Source organism: Rhincodon typus, chromosome 8 (genome assembly GCF_021869965.1).
Source record: "Rhincodon typus isolate 14 chromosome 8, sRhiTyp1.1, whole genome shotgun sequence".
Taxonomy (NCBI): Eukaryota; Metazoa; Chordata; class Chondrichthyes; order Orectolobiformes; family Rhincodontidae; genus Rhincodon; species Rhincodon typus.
Window position 1 is genome coordinate 46,652,006 of NC_063339.1, and position 12,964 is coordinate 46,664,969.

General features: G+C 39.2%; 1 protein-coding gene across 1 annotated transcript in view; it reads left to right on the forward strand.

Annotated features, from left to right (window-relative positions):
• Positions 1–12,964, forward strand: part of LOC125483738 (protein TALPID3-like) — a 61,584-nt gene that overhangs the window by 17,954 nt on the left and 30,666 nt on the right. Inside the window, exons 2-4 of the mRNA XM_048600292.1 lie at positions 4,447–4,628; positions 5,805–5,842; positions 7,252–7,368. Of these exons, the coding sequence (XP_048456249.1) occupies positions 4,447–4,628; positions 5,805–5,842; positions 7,252–7,267 (236 nt within the window). The 3' untranslated portion in view covers positions 7,268–7,368. The remainder of the gene's footprint in view (positions 1–4,446; positions 4,629–5,804; positions 5,843–7,251; positions 7,369–12,964) is intronic.

Genomic DNA, 12,964 nt, shown 5'->3' on the forward strand with positions numbered 1-12,964 from the left:
TGGAGGTTAACAGTAAATCTACTGTCAGCAGGTATTTTCTATTCAAATCAATCAGTCAAATTATAATGCACATCTGGAGTAGGTGAGATGTAAATCTGGGTCTTGTGGGCCAGAGGTAGTGGCATTACCACTGTAAACAAGAGCCATAAGACATTGGAGCAGAAATTAGGCCTTTTAGCCCATCAAATCTGCACTGCCATGGCTGATAGATTTCTCAACCCCATTCTCCCACCTTCTTCCTGTAACGTTTGATCCCCTTAACAATCAAAAACCTATCTATCTCTGTCTTAAATACACTCAGTGACCTGGCCTCCACAGCCTTCTGTGGCAATGAATTCCATGGATTCACCACTCTCTGGTTGAGGAAGTTTCTCCTCAACTCCATTCTAAAGGGTCTTCCCTTTACTCTAAGGCTGTGGCTTCAGGTCCTAGTGTCTCCAGCTAATGGAAACATCTTCCCAATGTCTACTCTATCCAGGCCTTTCAGTATTCTGTAAATTTCAATTAGATCCCCCCCCATCCTTCTAAACTCCATTGAGTATGGACCTAACCAGCCCATACTCGCAAAACTTACACCATCTCCAACATTAAATCTAATTTCTCAATGGAACAATATTTGCTAAATAACCCAGAACGTGTAAAGGATTATGCTGACCAGAGGCTTAGGATTGTCAGCTGGCTTCATAGTGTCAGACATTTGAATGTATCAGAACCTACGCATATTCATACACTGGACATTGTTTTTTGTAGACATGAAGACATACTATGTTTCAATTAAACAAAATAAACAACATTCTCTGGTTCATTTCCCACTGTATTGCCTTTATCAATCAGAGCTGGCCTGCCTGGTTTAAAATTTAAACAAAACTTGGCAGTTAACTGTTGCCATGAGCTGGTGCATTTTTCATAGCAATGCCTCTACCAATTGGCAATCAGAGTTTACTTGCCATCGCTCAACACTGTCCTGTCGTACCAAATCTTTAGGGATAGTCAACATGGCTTTATGCATGGGAAATTGTATCTCACTGACTTGATTGAGTTTTATGAAGAAGTAATGAAGAGGATTGATGAGGGCAGAGCAGTGGACGTGATCTATATGGACTTCAGTAAGGCATTCAAGAAGGTTCCTCATGGTACACTGGTTAGATCACATGGAATACACGAAGAATTAGCCATTTGGACACCGAACTGGCTCGTAGGTAGAAGTCAGAGGGTGGTAATAGAGGGTTGTTTTACAGACTGGAGGCCGGTGTCCAATTGTGTGACATAAGGATCAGTGGTGGGTCTACTGCTTTTTGTCAATTATATAAATGATTTGGATGTGAACATAGGAGGTATGGTTAGTAAGTGTGCAGATGACACCAAAATTTGTGGTGTAGTGGACAGCGAAGAAGGTTACCTCAGATTACAAGGGAATCTTGATCAGATGAGCCAATGGGCTGAAGAGTGGCAGATGGAGTTTAATTTAGATAAATGTGAGATGCTGCATTTTGGAAAGGCAAATCAGGGTAGGACTTATACATTTAATGGAAAGGTCCTGGGGAGTGTGGCTGAACAGAGACTTTGGAGTGCAGGTTCATTAGTTTTTTGAAAGTGGAATTGCCGGTTGAGGGGATAGTGAAGAAGGCGTTTGGTACACTTGCCTTTATTGGTCAGTGCATTGAGTAAAGGAATTGGAATGTCATGTTGCAGCTGTACAGGACATTGGTTAGGCCACTTTTGGAATACTGTGTTCAATTATAGTCTCCCAGCTATTGGAAGGATGTTGTGAAACTTGAAAAGATTCAGAAAAGATTTACAAGGATGTTGCCAGGGTTGGAAGGTTTGGCTATAGGGAGAGGCGCTGAGGTTGTTTTCCCTGGAGCATCAGAGGTTGAGGGGTAACCTTATAGAGGTTTATAAAATCGTAAGGATCATGGATAGGGTGAAGAGCCAAGATATTTTCCCCAGGGTAGGGGAGTCCAAAACTAGAGGGCATAGGTTTAAGGTGAGAGTGGTAAGATTTAAAGAGATCTAAGGGGCAACTGTTTCACGCAGAGGGTGGTGTGTGTTTAGAACGTACTGCCAGAGGAAGTGGTGGAGGCTGGTACAATTACAACATTTAAAAGGTATCTTGGTGGGTTTATGGATAGGAAGGGATATGGGCCAAATGCTGGTAAATGGGACTAGATTTATCTAGGATATCTGGTCGGCTTGGACAAGTTGGACCAAAGGGTCTGTCTCCATACCGTGTATCTCTATGACTCTAAAAATGTCGTTGTATACAGGTATTTCCTGCAAATTACAATTTGAGTACAAGACAAAGTTTTGACAAAATGTGCCCTCTTTTCAGCAATACTCAAGTTCTGCGCTACCAAATGACTACAGTTTGATTCTCTTAATTTCTATTTAATTTGTATTCTTATTGGGATGAAGTACAATGTGTAGTGTGGAGTCATTTAGACTTCATCAGTATCCGCGATGTGCATTTTCTAGCATGTCATTGCCTAGTAAATGGGAATCATTGTTGATTTTTTTTTCATCTCTCTTGTCCAGTGAAGACCACAAGACATAGGAGAAGAAATGGACTATTCAGCCAATTAAGTCTGCTCTTCAATGCAATGAGGTCATGGCTGATCTGATAATCCTCAACTCCACTTTCCTGCCTTATCCCCATCACCCTTGATTTGTCTAATAATTAAAAATTGCTCTCAGTTTTGAATATACCTTAAGACCCAGCCTTGACCACTTTTTGCGGTAAAGAATTCCACAACTGACTACTCTCACCTCTGTCTGAAATGGGCAACCACTTACTCTGAGATTATGCCCTCTGGTCCTGGACTCTCCCACAATGGAAAATAACCTCTCCATGTCTATCCTGTCAAATCCTCTAACAAACCTATATGTTTCAATAGATCACCACTCAATTTTCTAAACTCCAATGAGTACAAGCACAAACCAGCAAACTCTCCTGCAAACAGGGATCAGCCTAATGAACCTTCTCTGGACTGTCGCCAGTGCTGTATAACTTTCCTTAGATATGGGGATCAAGACAGCTCACAGTACTCTAACTGGATTGGACTAGTGTCTTATATAGTTATAGCAAGACCTCCTTATTTTATACTTCATTTCCTTTGAAATAAACGCCAGCAGTTTATTTACTTTCCCTATCATCTGTTGAATATGAATGCTTCTTTTTTGTGATTCATGCATTAAGGCCTGAGCTGTATTTTTCTCCATTTAAATAATATTCAGAGCTTCTATTCTTAATGCCGATGTACATAACCTCACATTATGCCATGTTATATTCCATCTACTAAGCTTTTGCCCTCTTACTCAACGTGTGTTTTCCCCCTCAGCAGTCATTGTGTTATCCTCACTAATTGCCTTCCCAACTATTTTTGTACCATCAACAAATATAACAACAATGCATTGACCTCCTTTATCTACATCTTTAATATGTTATAAATAATTGTGACTCCAGCACTGATCCTTGTGGCACTCCACTTGTTACAGTTTGCTATCCTGAAAATGTTCCCTTTGTCTCAACTCTCTGTCTACGATTGGTTAGCCAATCCTCTATCCGTGCTACTATACTACCCCTATGGATAGTACAGGCTGTTAGCTTATTAACTAGCTCAATGTGTGGTACCTTATTGAATGCCTTTTGGAGATTTAAATATGTTTTATCTTCTGGCTCCCCTTTATCTCTCTCCTACTTGTTAATCCTCAAAGAATTCTAATTAATTTGGCAGGCATGATTTCAACTTCATGAAGCCATGCTGACTGCTTGATTTTATTATGTATTTCTAAGTGCTCTACTCTTACTCCTTTTATGATAGACTATAGCATTTTCCCAATGACTGCTGAATCAAATAGTGTACCAGTGCATCATAGCCAAAATTGACTGTCTTAACACAAACATGGATCATTCTTTCTGTGCAAGGTGCTTTATATTTTATATTCACAGTTGCCACTCAGAAGAACAAACACGAAAGCACCTACCAGATTCCAAGAGTATGTGACATTAGCTATTAGTTTATCTTCAAAGTTTTCCAATTTTAAAATCTGATTTTTTTGATGTAGAAAACTCTATATTACCACTGAGTAAAATATTGAGACTGCTGTTCTGGACCTGGGAGCATTTAGTTACTTTTTTGTTAGTGTAAAGGAAACTCAGCAGTAAGTTTGCATGTTCAGCTCTAATCTGGTTCTGGTGTGTACTGAAGCAAAGCAATATGAGTCCTTCTCCAAGAGATTTCTCATATTAGTTCCAGCAGAGCTCCAACCTAAATCATGACACCTTTATTTTTGCTGTTCTAACTAGATGCAAACATGGAATACATTACCAAGCTCTGTTACCTGTGAGCTTAATAACCAGTTTAGAATTATAACATGACATCAATACTAATCAGTATGGGTACTTTCTTGTCATCTTCATCAATAACCTTTCCTTTTCATTTCTAGGTGAACCACGGATTGATAACGGTGTTCCACAAGCTGCAGATTTGATTATCAGCAGTGCACCCTCCGTCATACCCATCTCAGCTCCCTCATCTCCAAAACGAGAGCTTCAGGGGAAAAAATCCAACATTGCTGTTGTACACATGAAATCTGAAAAGAGGGACCCAGTCAAGTTAACTTTACAGGTATGGCACCAAAGAAGGTAACTAGTGACTGGCACTGGTTGGGAGATCCAGCTGTATAGCTTTCAGGACTCTTTGCTGAAATAAATCTGAGTAGTAATCTAGGGGATCGAGGGAGACCTAGTGCAGTGTATGAGAGAACAGCTGTACAGAGCAGCAGATCAAAAAGGGGTATGACCAGAAAAAGGTCCAGAACTGTTTGAAGTACCCCTTTTTTGTCTGTACGTCTTTAACATAACATTTCTACTTTACAATTTAGTCCTTCTAGAGATTACTCTCAATGCTTATTCTTTTACATTTTTATGGCATTATTAAATGTAGCAGTACTTTGCGACTTGTTTGTCTGTACCCTCTGATCCTTCTTGCTTTTCACTTTCACTTTGAATTTCACGGAGTCAGGGCAGCCCTTGGAGAGTTGAAAATGGCATTTGGAACCCAATTCTGGGATTCCCAACGCGTTCCTGGGTTTTTTTTTGATTTTCAGGAATGCCTTTCAAAGGTTAGTTTGGGTCATGAATTCACATTCTGAACTCCTGACTTGACTAGCTCAGTTACAGAGATAGACATATTCTAGTCATCAGCGATTTTCAAAGAGTTGGACCAGCTTTTCAAAGAATCATGATTTACAGCAAGAACCATAGTCTGCATGAAGGAATTCTTGAGAGGTTCAGAAGATGCCAACCTACCTTTTTCTCCATTCCAGAGTTTTGGGTGGTGAGGTGACTAAAGTCCAATGCTGGATTGGCTGGGGCAGGTGGTGTTTGAATAGGTGGGCAGGTAGGATGCCCATACTTTCCTACATTCCTTCCACCGTTTGCACATTTCCACCAGGTCCAAATGGAGGTAATGCTTGAGACTGTTTTCACTTTCATGAATGCTTCTTCTCCAGCTTGGGTGGTCTTGGGAAAGAGATTAACACAAGTTGGTCTGGATATTGCATTTTTTTCAGGGACCCTTTGAGGATGTTCTTGCGGCATTTTCTCTTCCCTCCTTGTAAGCACTTGACAACTTAGCTCCCCAATTCAATCCCCATGGACTTCAAGCCACCCAGAACTAGGATAGGCCTCTACTCAAGTTCCCTGCCAAACTCGATGCTTCAATGTTCAGTCACCCACTGTAAACTGTATAAAACAATGAATTCTGTAGTGATAATATAATGTGTAAAATTTCCTGTTGTAGGTTCCCTACTACGAACTGCTACAAGCCTCCCTTCACTGGTCAGTATATGCCTTGGGATTTCTGTATTTGGCATGTTACAAGATTACCCTTGTGAATAGAACCCTAGCCATCTGCTTATCATGTAAGCTAGATGTTGAACTAGGGTATATTTAAAATATTCTTCATGATAATGGCTGCCCTGATCAAACCATCAGCTGCTGTATATAATGCAGACTCATGAACTATTCAATTGCCACTATGTTTGGCCCCCATGTTTTACCTTAGATTACCCTGGAAGGAGAAGGTGTCTGAAAACTTTGAGTAACAAGTAAGGCCAACCATTTTGCCAGTTTACAGCAAACGCATGACTGGTATTCTCTATTAACAAAATGCAGCCATCAAGCCTAAAAGGCATTTTCCCTACAAATGTGCACAATGGTATATGATTTTCAGTGTCAGGATGATATCAGGTGGGGATAAGGAATTCAAACAGACTTCTATACCTACATTGGATGTCACAGTGGCTCAGTAGTTAGCACTGCTACCTTACAACACCAGGCACTCAGGTTTGATTCCAGCCATGGGTGACTGTCTGTGTGGAGTTTGCACTTTCTCCCTGTGACTGCGTGGATTTCCTCCTACAGTCCAAAGATGTGCAAGTTAGGTGGATTGGTGATGCTAAATTGCCCCATAGTGTCCATGATATGCAGACTAGGTGGATTACCCATGGTAAATACGGGGTTACAGGGATAGGGTAGGGGGCTGGGTCAGTGTCAGATGCTCTTCAGAGGGCTGGTGCAGACTCAGTGGGCTGAATGGCCTCTTTCTGCATTGGAGGATTCTAAGATTCTAAGTACTGAATTGTAAGAATGTAGAACATACTACAGCAGGGAATAGTTGAGACTGATTGGAGACATTTAAGCAGAAGCCATATAAACAGTTAAGGGAGAAGGGAATAGAGTTATATGCTGTTAAAACCAGATATGGCAGGATGGGAGAGGTTCATATAGAGCGTGACTGGAATGGACTGGTCAGACTTAATAGCCATTTGTTGTGCTGGATATGCTGCGTAATTTTATATAAAATTGTAGGCTTCCACCATAAACCATGAAAACTGCAAAAGGGAGGTTTTCTTGTCTGGTCCACAGATGATTCCAGTGACTTATTATGTGGTTGGCTCTCAATGCCTTTCGGCAACTAGGGATGAGCCATAAATACTGCTTTGTCAGTGTTGTCCACATCCTAAACACAAATAAAAGAAAAACAGTTTTATTTTTTAAATCTGCAGTAGCTGTTTCAGAGGTTTAGAACTAGTTATGCTTCAGTCGTAATTCAGGACTTAACCAACTGGTTAACAAATGCACTCTAATAGATGTCATAGGTACAAACTACAAATCAACTTTGTTAAGAAACAAAATTATAATTCATTCTTGTAATTCATGGTGAAAATAAACTTGTTCATTTTCAGGTACTGCCAAACGTAGATATCGATAGCCTTCCCAGTATCAGTCCTGTATTGAGCCAGAGATCATCAAGCCCTGAGCAGCAGCAGGTTATGCCCCATCCTGTACAAACTCCGATACAGGTATCTTTGTTTTCATTATGTTTAAATGTTACTGTTTGAAGCAATAACACAGGTCAGCTTGTATAATGTGTGAATCCAGTAGGTTTTTCTTTCTCTTGCCTTTTATAAATATTTCATTAGAATCCAAATTTGGATGACATTTCACTGAAGAACAAGAGCAGTCACTGATAATAACACTTTGAAGTTGCCACTTGACAAGCATTCTTTGACAAAACAGGAGAGGGTGGTCACACACTGATCGTGTTGGATGCATGTGATAACAGCGTAGCTTGAAGTTTTTAGTAACATTTTGGGAGACAATATTTCTTTGGTCAGCTGGCCAAATCCATGAAACCCATTACCATGCTTAAATTAATGATATCCAAGCTGCTGAATTTTTGGTTGCCCAAAATAGACTGCAGATGCACTTCCCCTCAACACCACTTATCAATGTCTTGAGAAACTTAAGTGCAATTGGGAAGCATCAATTAGCTTTATGGTATTAGGAATCTTATCTTCTTCATTACGTTCTGGAAAATTGTTGAAACTTAACCAGTTAAAACTTTACGATCTTAAAAGCACAAATTGGTCTATCTTACTCTTAAAATAGTCTTGAAGAGTTATCTTAAATCAAGGGGGACAAATCTGCCAGTCATAGATCTACTCCTTTTAACCCCACTAATGAGCCAGGTTATATTGTCAAACAGTGGCAAGGGCATGCTCTAGAATTCCTCAAATCTACTTATCTCTGGTTTTGGATAAGTTATAAACTTGATTGTATAGTCATCCTTCATTGTAAAAGAAACAAAAAGTGCAGGTTGGATCAGGAACTCTCCACAAGTACTAAAGTGAACACCAAACAATTAAAATAGATGAAGATGTTATCACTGTCCTCATGAACAAACACTTTGCCCCTTTGAATGGTGTTTCCAAGAATGAGAAATATGAAGGTTCAGCAACAATATGCTTGTATGCTTTCATATCCATCTATCGTTTGTCATGGGCACCTTCTTTGCTATTTTTATGACAGATAATTGTAGTGGGGTGAAAAAACTAACACAGGTCAGTCATTTTAATGTGCCAAACAGCTTCTAGTTCTAGATGTTCAAGCTCAATGCGTAGACCAGGTTTAAATGTCACCAAATGCCCTCGGGTGAAAGAAATACGTAAGGAAGTGCTCCTGCCATGACGGTAATTCTTCCTCCAGGTTTCTCAATGAGTGCTTGGGGAAGACCAGACTTCCTCTTCTCTGCAGTTACTGTCCAATTTGCCACAAATCCATTTATGTTATACCCTGCAATGCACCAAGAAAGCACTTCTGATTAATTATTCTGAACCATGAAGTAGGACTGTTTTAAGGTAAGCTTATACAGCACAAATCTAACTTGATTGGGTTTTAGCAGTTTTGAAGAAAGCTATGTATCTTTCATCCCCTTTTACTAGGATATGATGTCAAAGCCAAAGTTGACATCCAACAAATTCCCATGTACCAATATGTATCAAAAGTTGAAACACTATCTCTTGGGTGACACTGTAAAGCTGACATCTTTCTGTTCTTCTGTCAAACTCAGCTTTCTGACGTAGCTAAAGAACCAAAGGCAACATGAAAAAAATTATTCTCAGATAATTGTTATGATCAGTTATGCACCATATATAAGGTGGTAGACGCTAATTCAGTAATAACATGGTGAATATCCAGTTCCTTGTTCATGTGTTTTCGTAAATAATTTTTAGTTTAGGAATTCAAGTTTAACCATGGAAATTTGGAAATACAATTGAAACATCTTGAAGCCTGGTGCACATAAAAGTTTCAGCTTTTGTGCTTTAAGAGTTAACCGTTCTTGTTTAATAGAATCAGAACAGAAGTAATTGTTTTGGAAGTTAGAGTTAAATAATGTTTATCAGACTGAAAAAGAAATTGTAAATGGAAGATGCTAAACCTTATTGGTCAGGAACAGGGCAGCCCAGAGCATGTTACACTTTTACAGAGATAGGTGGAACTTGAGAAGGTTGTTCTCTGGTTTTCAAATTACTTGTGTGATTGCTGGGAGAAGTTAATTGCAGAGTCAAGTTGAGAATGCTAGAGAAAAGTGGTGGCTTTAGGCACCACAGGTTAGCAGAGTCCGAGCAATTCAGGCAAGTGCCTAAAAGCTATTGATGATTCAGTGCAGCTGAGAGTGGGTTGAAGGAAGACCACAATAGTGTTTGCTTGGTGTAGCTGAGAAATATTGGAGCTTGGAGAAATTCAAAGGGTAGTGGCAGTTTAGTGAAGCTAACTTTCTCTAAAACAACTGCAGTTGAGCCCTTAAGTAAATGCTGGAGTGCAGTCTCAGGAATTTAGTAGAACACAGTTTAAGGGGATGTGATTGAACTACCAGAGTGTGAACAGTCATTGAGGCAGTCAGTGAAAGTAGCTGCTGAGCGTGTTTCAGGGCTTGATCTATCAAGAAAGAATTAGAAAATCTTGAAAAGAATATGGAGTTTTAATGAGGCTTGGTGACCCACAGTGTCTCTGATACCTGATTGGATCTATCTTGACTGCATCAGCCATCTGTGGGATATACAATCACAATTAATCTGCTAACATATATTTACCTCATGTTAATCCTTCAAGTTAACAGACCCTGTTTTGGGATGGTGACAGTGGACCAGCACACCATCTGTCAGTGTGAAATTCAGCATCCAACTACTTCATGTTTGCCCTTGGGGATTCAAAATTCCCCAAGATTATACATTTAATCACTATGGCTTTTTATCTGATTTTTACCTTTAATGTTTGCTATTATTTTACTGAGTTCTGGCTTCATTGAAAGTATTTCCTCAATCCACAGACTTTGTTAAAGGGGATAGAGAAACAAAATGCTTCAGGCAAATACGCCAAGATTTTTTTGAAAACATGTCTAAATGTAGTTGTGTCTGGAGGGGAATAAACTTAATAAAGCATTCTGCTCCTTTTTTTATATAGCTTGCTTGCAATTTTTAATGATGTGTGAATATGTGGCATTCTGTGCCTTTTTTTCTACTAATGGAAAAATGTGTTGCTTTTGAAAGGTCTGTGGTTTCTGGTAGTTCTTAACTGCTGAAATGTAGTTTGGCCTGTAGTAAGTTGTTCTTATTTTTGTATATTTTTCTCTCTTTGACTCTTATATATTTTTAAACAGAAATAGTTTAAATGAACAGTGTGCAGGTGTTTAAAGTTATTTTACCGTGGCAATTTCAATGCATCAGAGGCTTTCTGAATGTGAGATATGAGAACTGTTCTTGAATCAAATGGGCGACACAGCTCTCCATTGAAATTTGAGGAGGAAAGACACTTGAGACAAGCAAAATAAAAGCCAAGACTGTTGGTATTTCTTTTTAAAAATATCATTTTGTTCATGGGATTTGGGTGTCATAGTGTAGGCCAGCATTTATTGCCCATATCTAATTACCCTGGAGGAGATGGTGGTGAGCTACCTTTGCTGAGATAAGACAATTTGAATAAAAAGCAAAATAAAAATATGCAGATGTTAGAAATTTGAAACAAAAATAGAAAATGCTGGTAACACTCAGCCGGTTAATCAACTTCTGTGGAAATAACAGGCAAGGCAAGTGAGAAAACCCCTTTTAGACCCATGGAGAATCACTAATTATTCTCCCTATGGAACTAGTTGAGCATGAGTTCCCTTGGTTGCAGGGAATGGCCTGCCCAGCTGGAATTCGCCGCCTGAGGCTCTTAGAAACCTGACTCAGGGATGGTCTGCAGAACTGCTCTGGGCTGGGACTGGCTTATGTACACTATGACGTACTTGGCTATATCTTAGTGGCTATATTTTGGTGTTCAACAAAAAAATTCTATTCCTTTCCAGTCAGGCTTCTTGACTTATCACAGTAAAATTTCGGCTGAACCTTTCAACACATTGCAAAAACCATTGAAGAAAAAGCAACCAAAGACAGTGATAGACAAATATACATATGCATGTACATCACTGAAGTGGTGAAATTAAAAACAGAATACAGTTACGTAGGCATGTGAATGAGATTTACTGAGAAATTTGTCATTGAATTCTCTAAGTTTGCCTATTGTCTTAAACTGTACCTTCCTGAGCCATGAAACATTTTGTTTTCTATTTAATCATGCTTTACAGGCCTTGTACTCGTGCGTTGTTTTTCCCTCCCCTGTTCCTTTTATCGTATTCTTTTTTAAAATGTTGTTCATATTTATTTATATTTATTCCAATTTTGAAGATGGGTCTACAACTGAAATGTTATGTATTATCCGTTCTCTACACAGAAACTGCGTATTTCAATGCTTGTTTATGCTTTTATTCTTAACCAGTTTGAAATTAGCCAGGGAGCATGGTCCAAATTATTTACTTCTTGATGGATCAGTTAATCATTCGGGTGTGACTACAGCCAAAGTGTATTACCTGACTAGAATCATTTGCTGTTATCATATCTGCAGGTTAGAATGGCAGTAGAAAAATGACTGTAGACTTCATCAAAAGATTATCATCTTGGCATGAGTATTTTCTGTAACTAAACTAGAATGGAAACCTCTGCAAAGTATCGTTAGTACCATGCATGGAGTTAGTCCTTCGTAACATTCGAGTGCTTTATGACTGCAGGCACATTGCTTCTCAATGCCAAGTTTTTGTCCACTCACTTAACCCGACTAGATGCGTCTGTAAGTTCTTTGTCCCATGCTCACCACTTGCCTTTGTACCTATTTTGTGTCATCTTCAAACTTGGTTTCCATTTTCAAGACCATCTAAGTTATTCGTATATATTGTAAATAATTATCGTTGTAGCATTGATTCCTGTGGAAGCCTGCTAGTTACAGGTCACTATTCTGAGAATGCCCCACTTGTTGCAACTCTCATCTATTAGTTAGCCAAACCTACCCTCAAAACCATGGACTTTTATTAAGTATCCTTACATGCAGTACCTCACTGAATGTGTTTTGGAAATTTAAATGTATTATGTCTATTGATTTCCCCTTTATCTATCCTGCTTGTTACCTCCTCAATGAATTCTAATAAATTTCTCAGGCACAATTTCCCCCTCATGAGGCTAAATTGACTTTGCTTGTTTAACACATACGACTCCAAGTTATGCCTGCCTGTTCTTTGCCCTAGTCAGATCTCAACACTCATCTCTTTTTTCTGGTACCTTGATTTTTGTAAATGTACCATTTCTCTCTTTTGCCCCAATCTAAAAAAATTTCATTCACTTTGCTTCTAATTTCCAACATTCCTTTGTGCTTTATATGGTGTGTTTCTGGTTCATCCCTTCCATTTCTTGACTTCTTTGTCCCCATTGCTGGAGATAAATGAAAGACCAATGTCCATTTTAAGACCACTAAATTCCATAACTACTTTGACCATACTTCTTTTCGGTCCACTCAGATTTTCTATATGTCCCATATATCTGTTCTGACAATTACTTCTTTCACACTATTGCTTATGAAATGCCATCATTTTTCCTCAACCAAGGATTCCACTGCCATCCCAATCCCTTACCCACTGTACACAGTGGCTGACATGACCTTGACTGTGATAACAAGGTGTAGAGCTGGATGAACACAGCAGGCCAAGCAGCATCAGAGGAGCAGGAAAGCTGATGTTTCGGGCCTAGA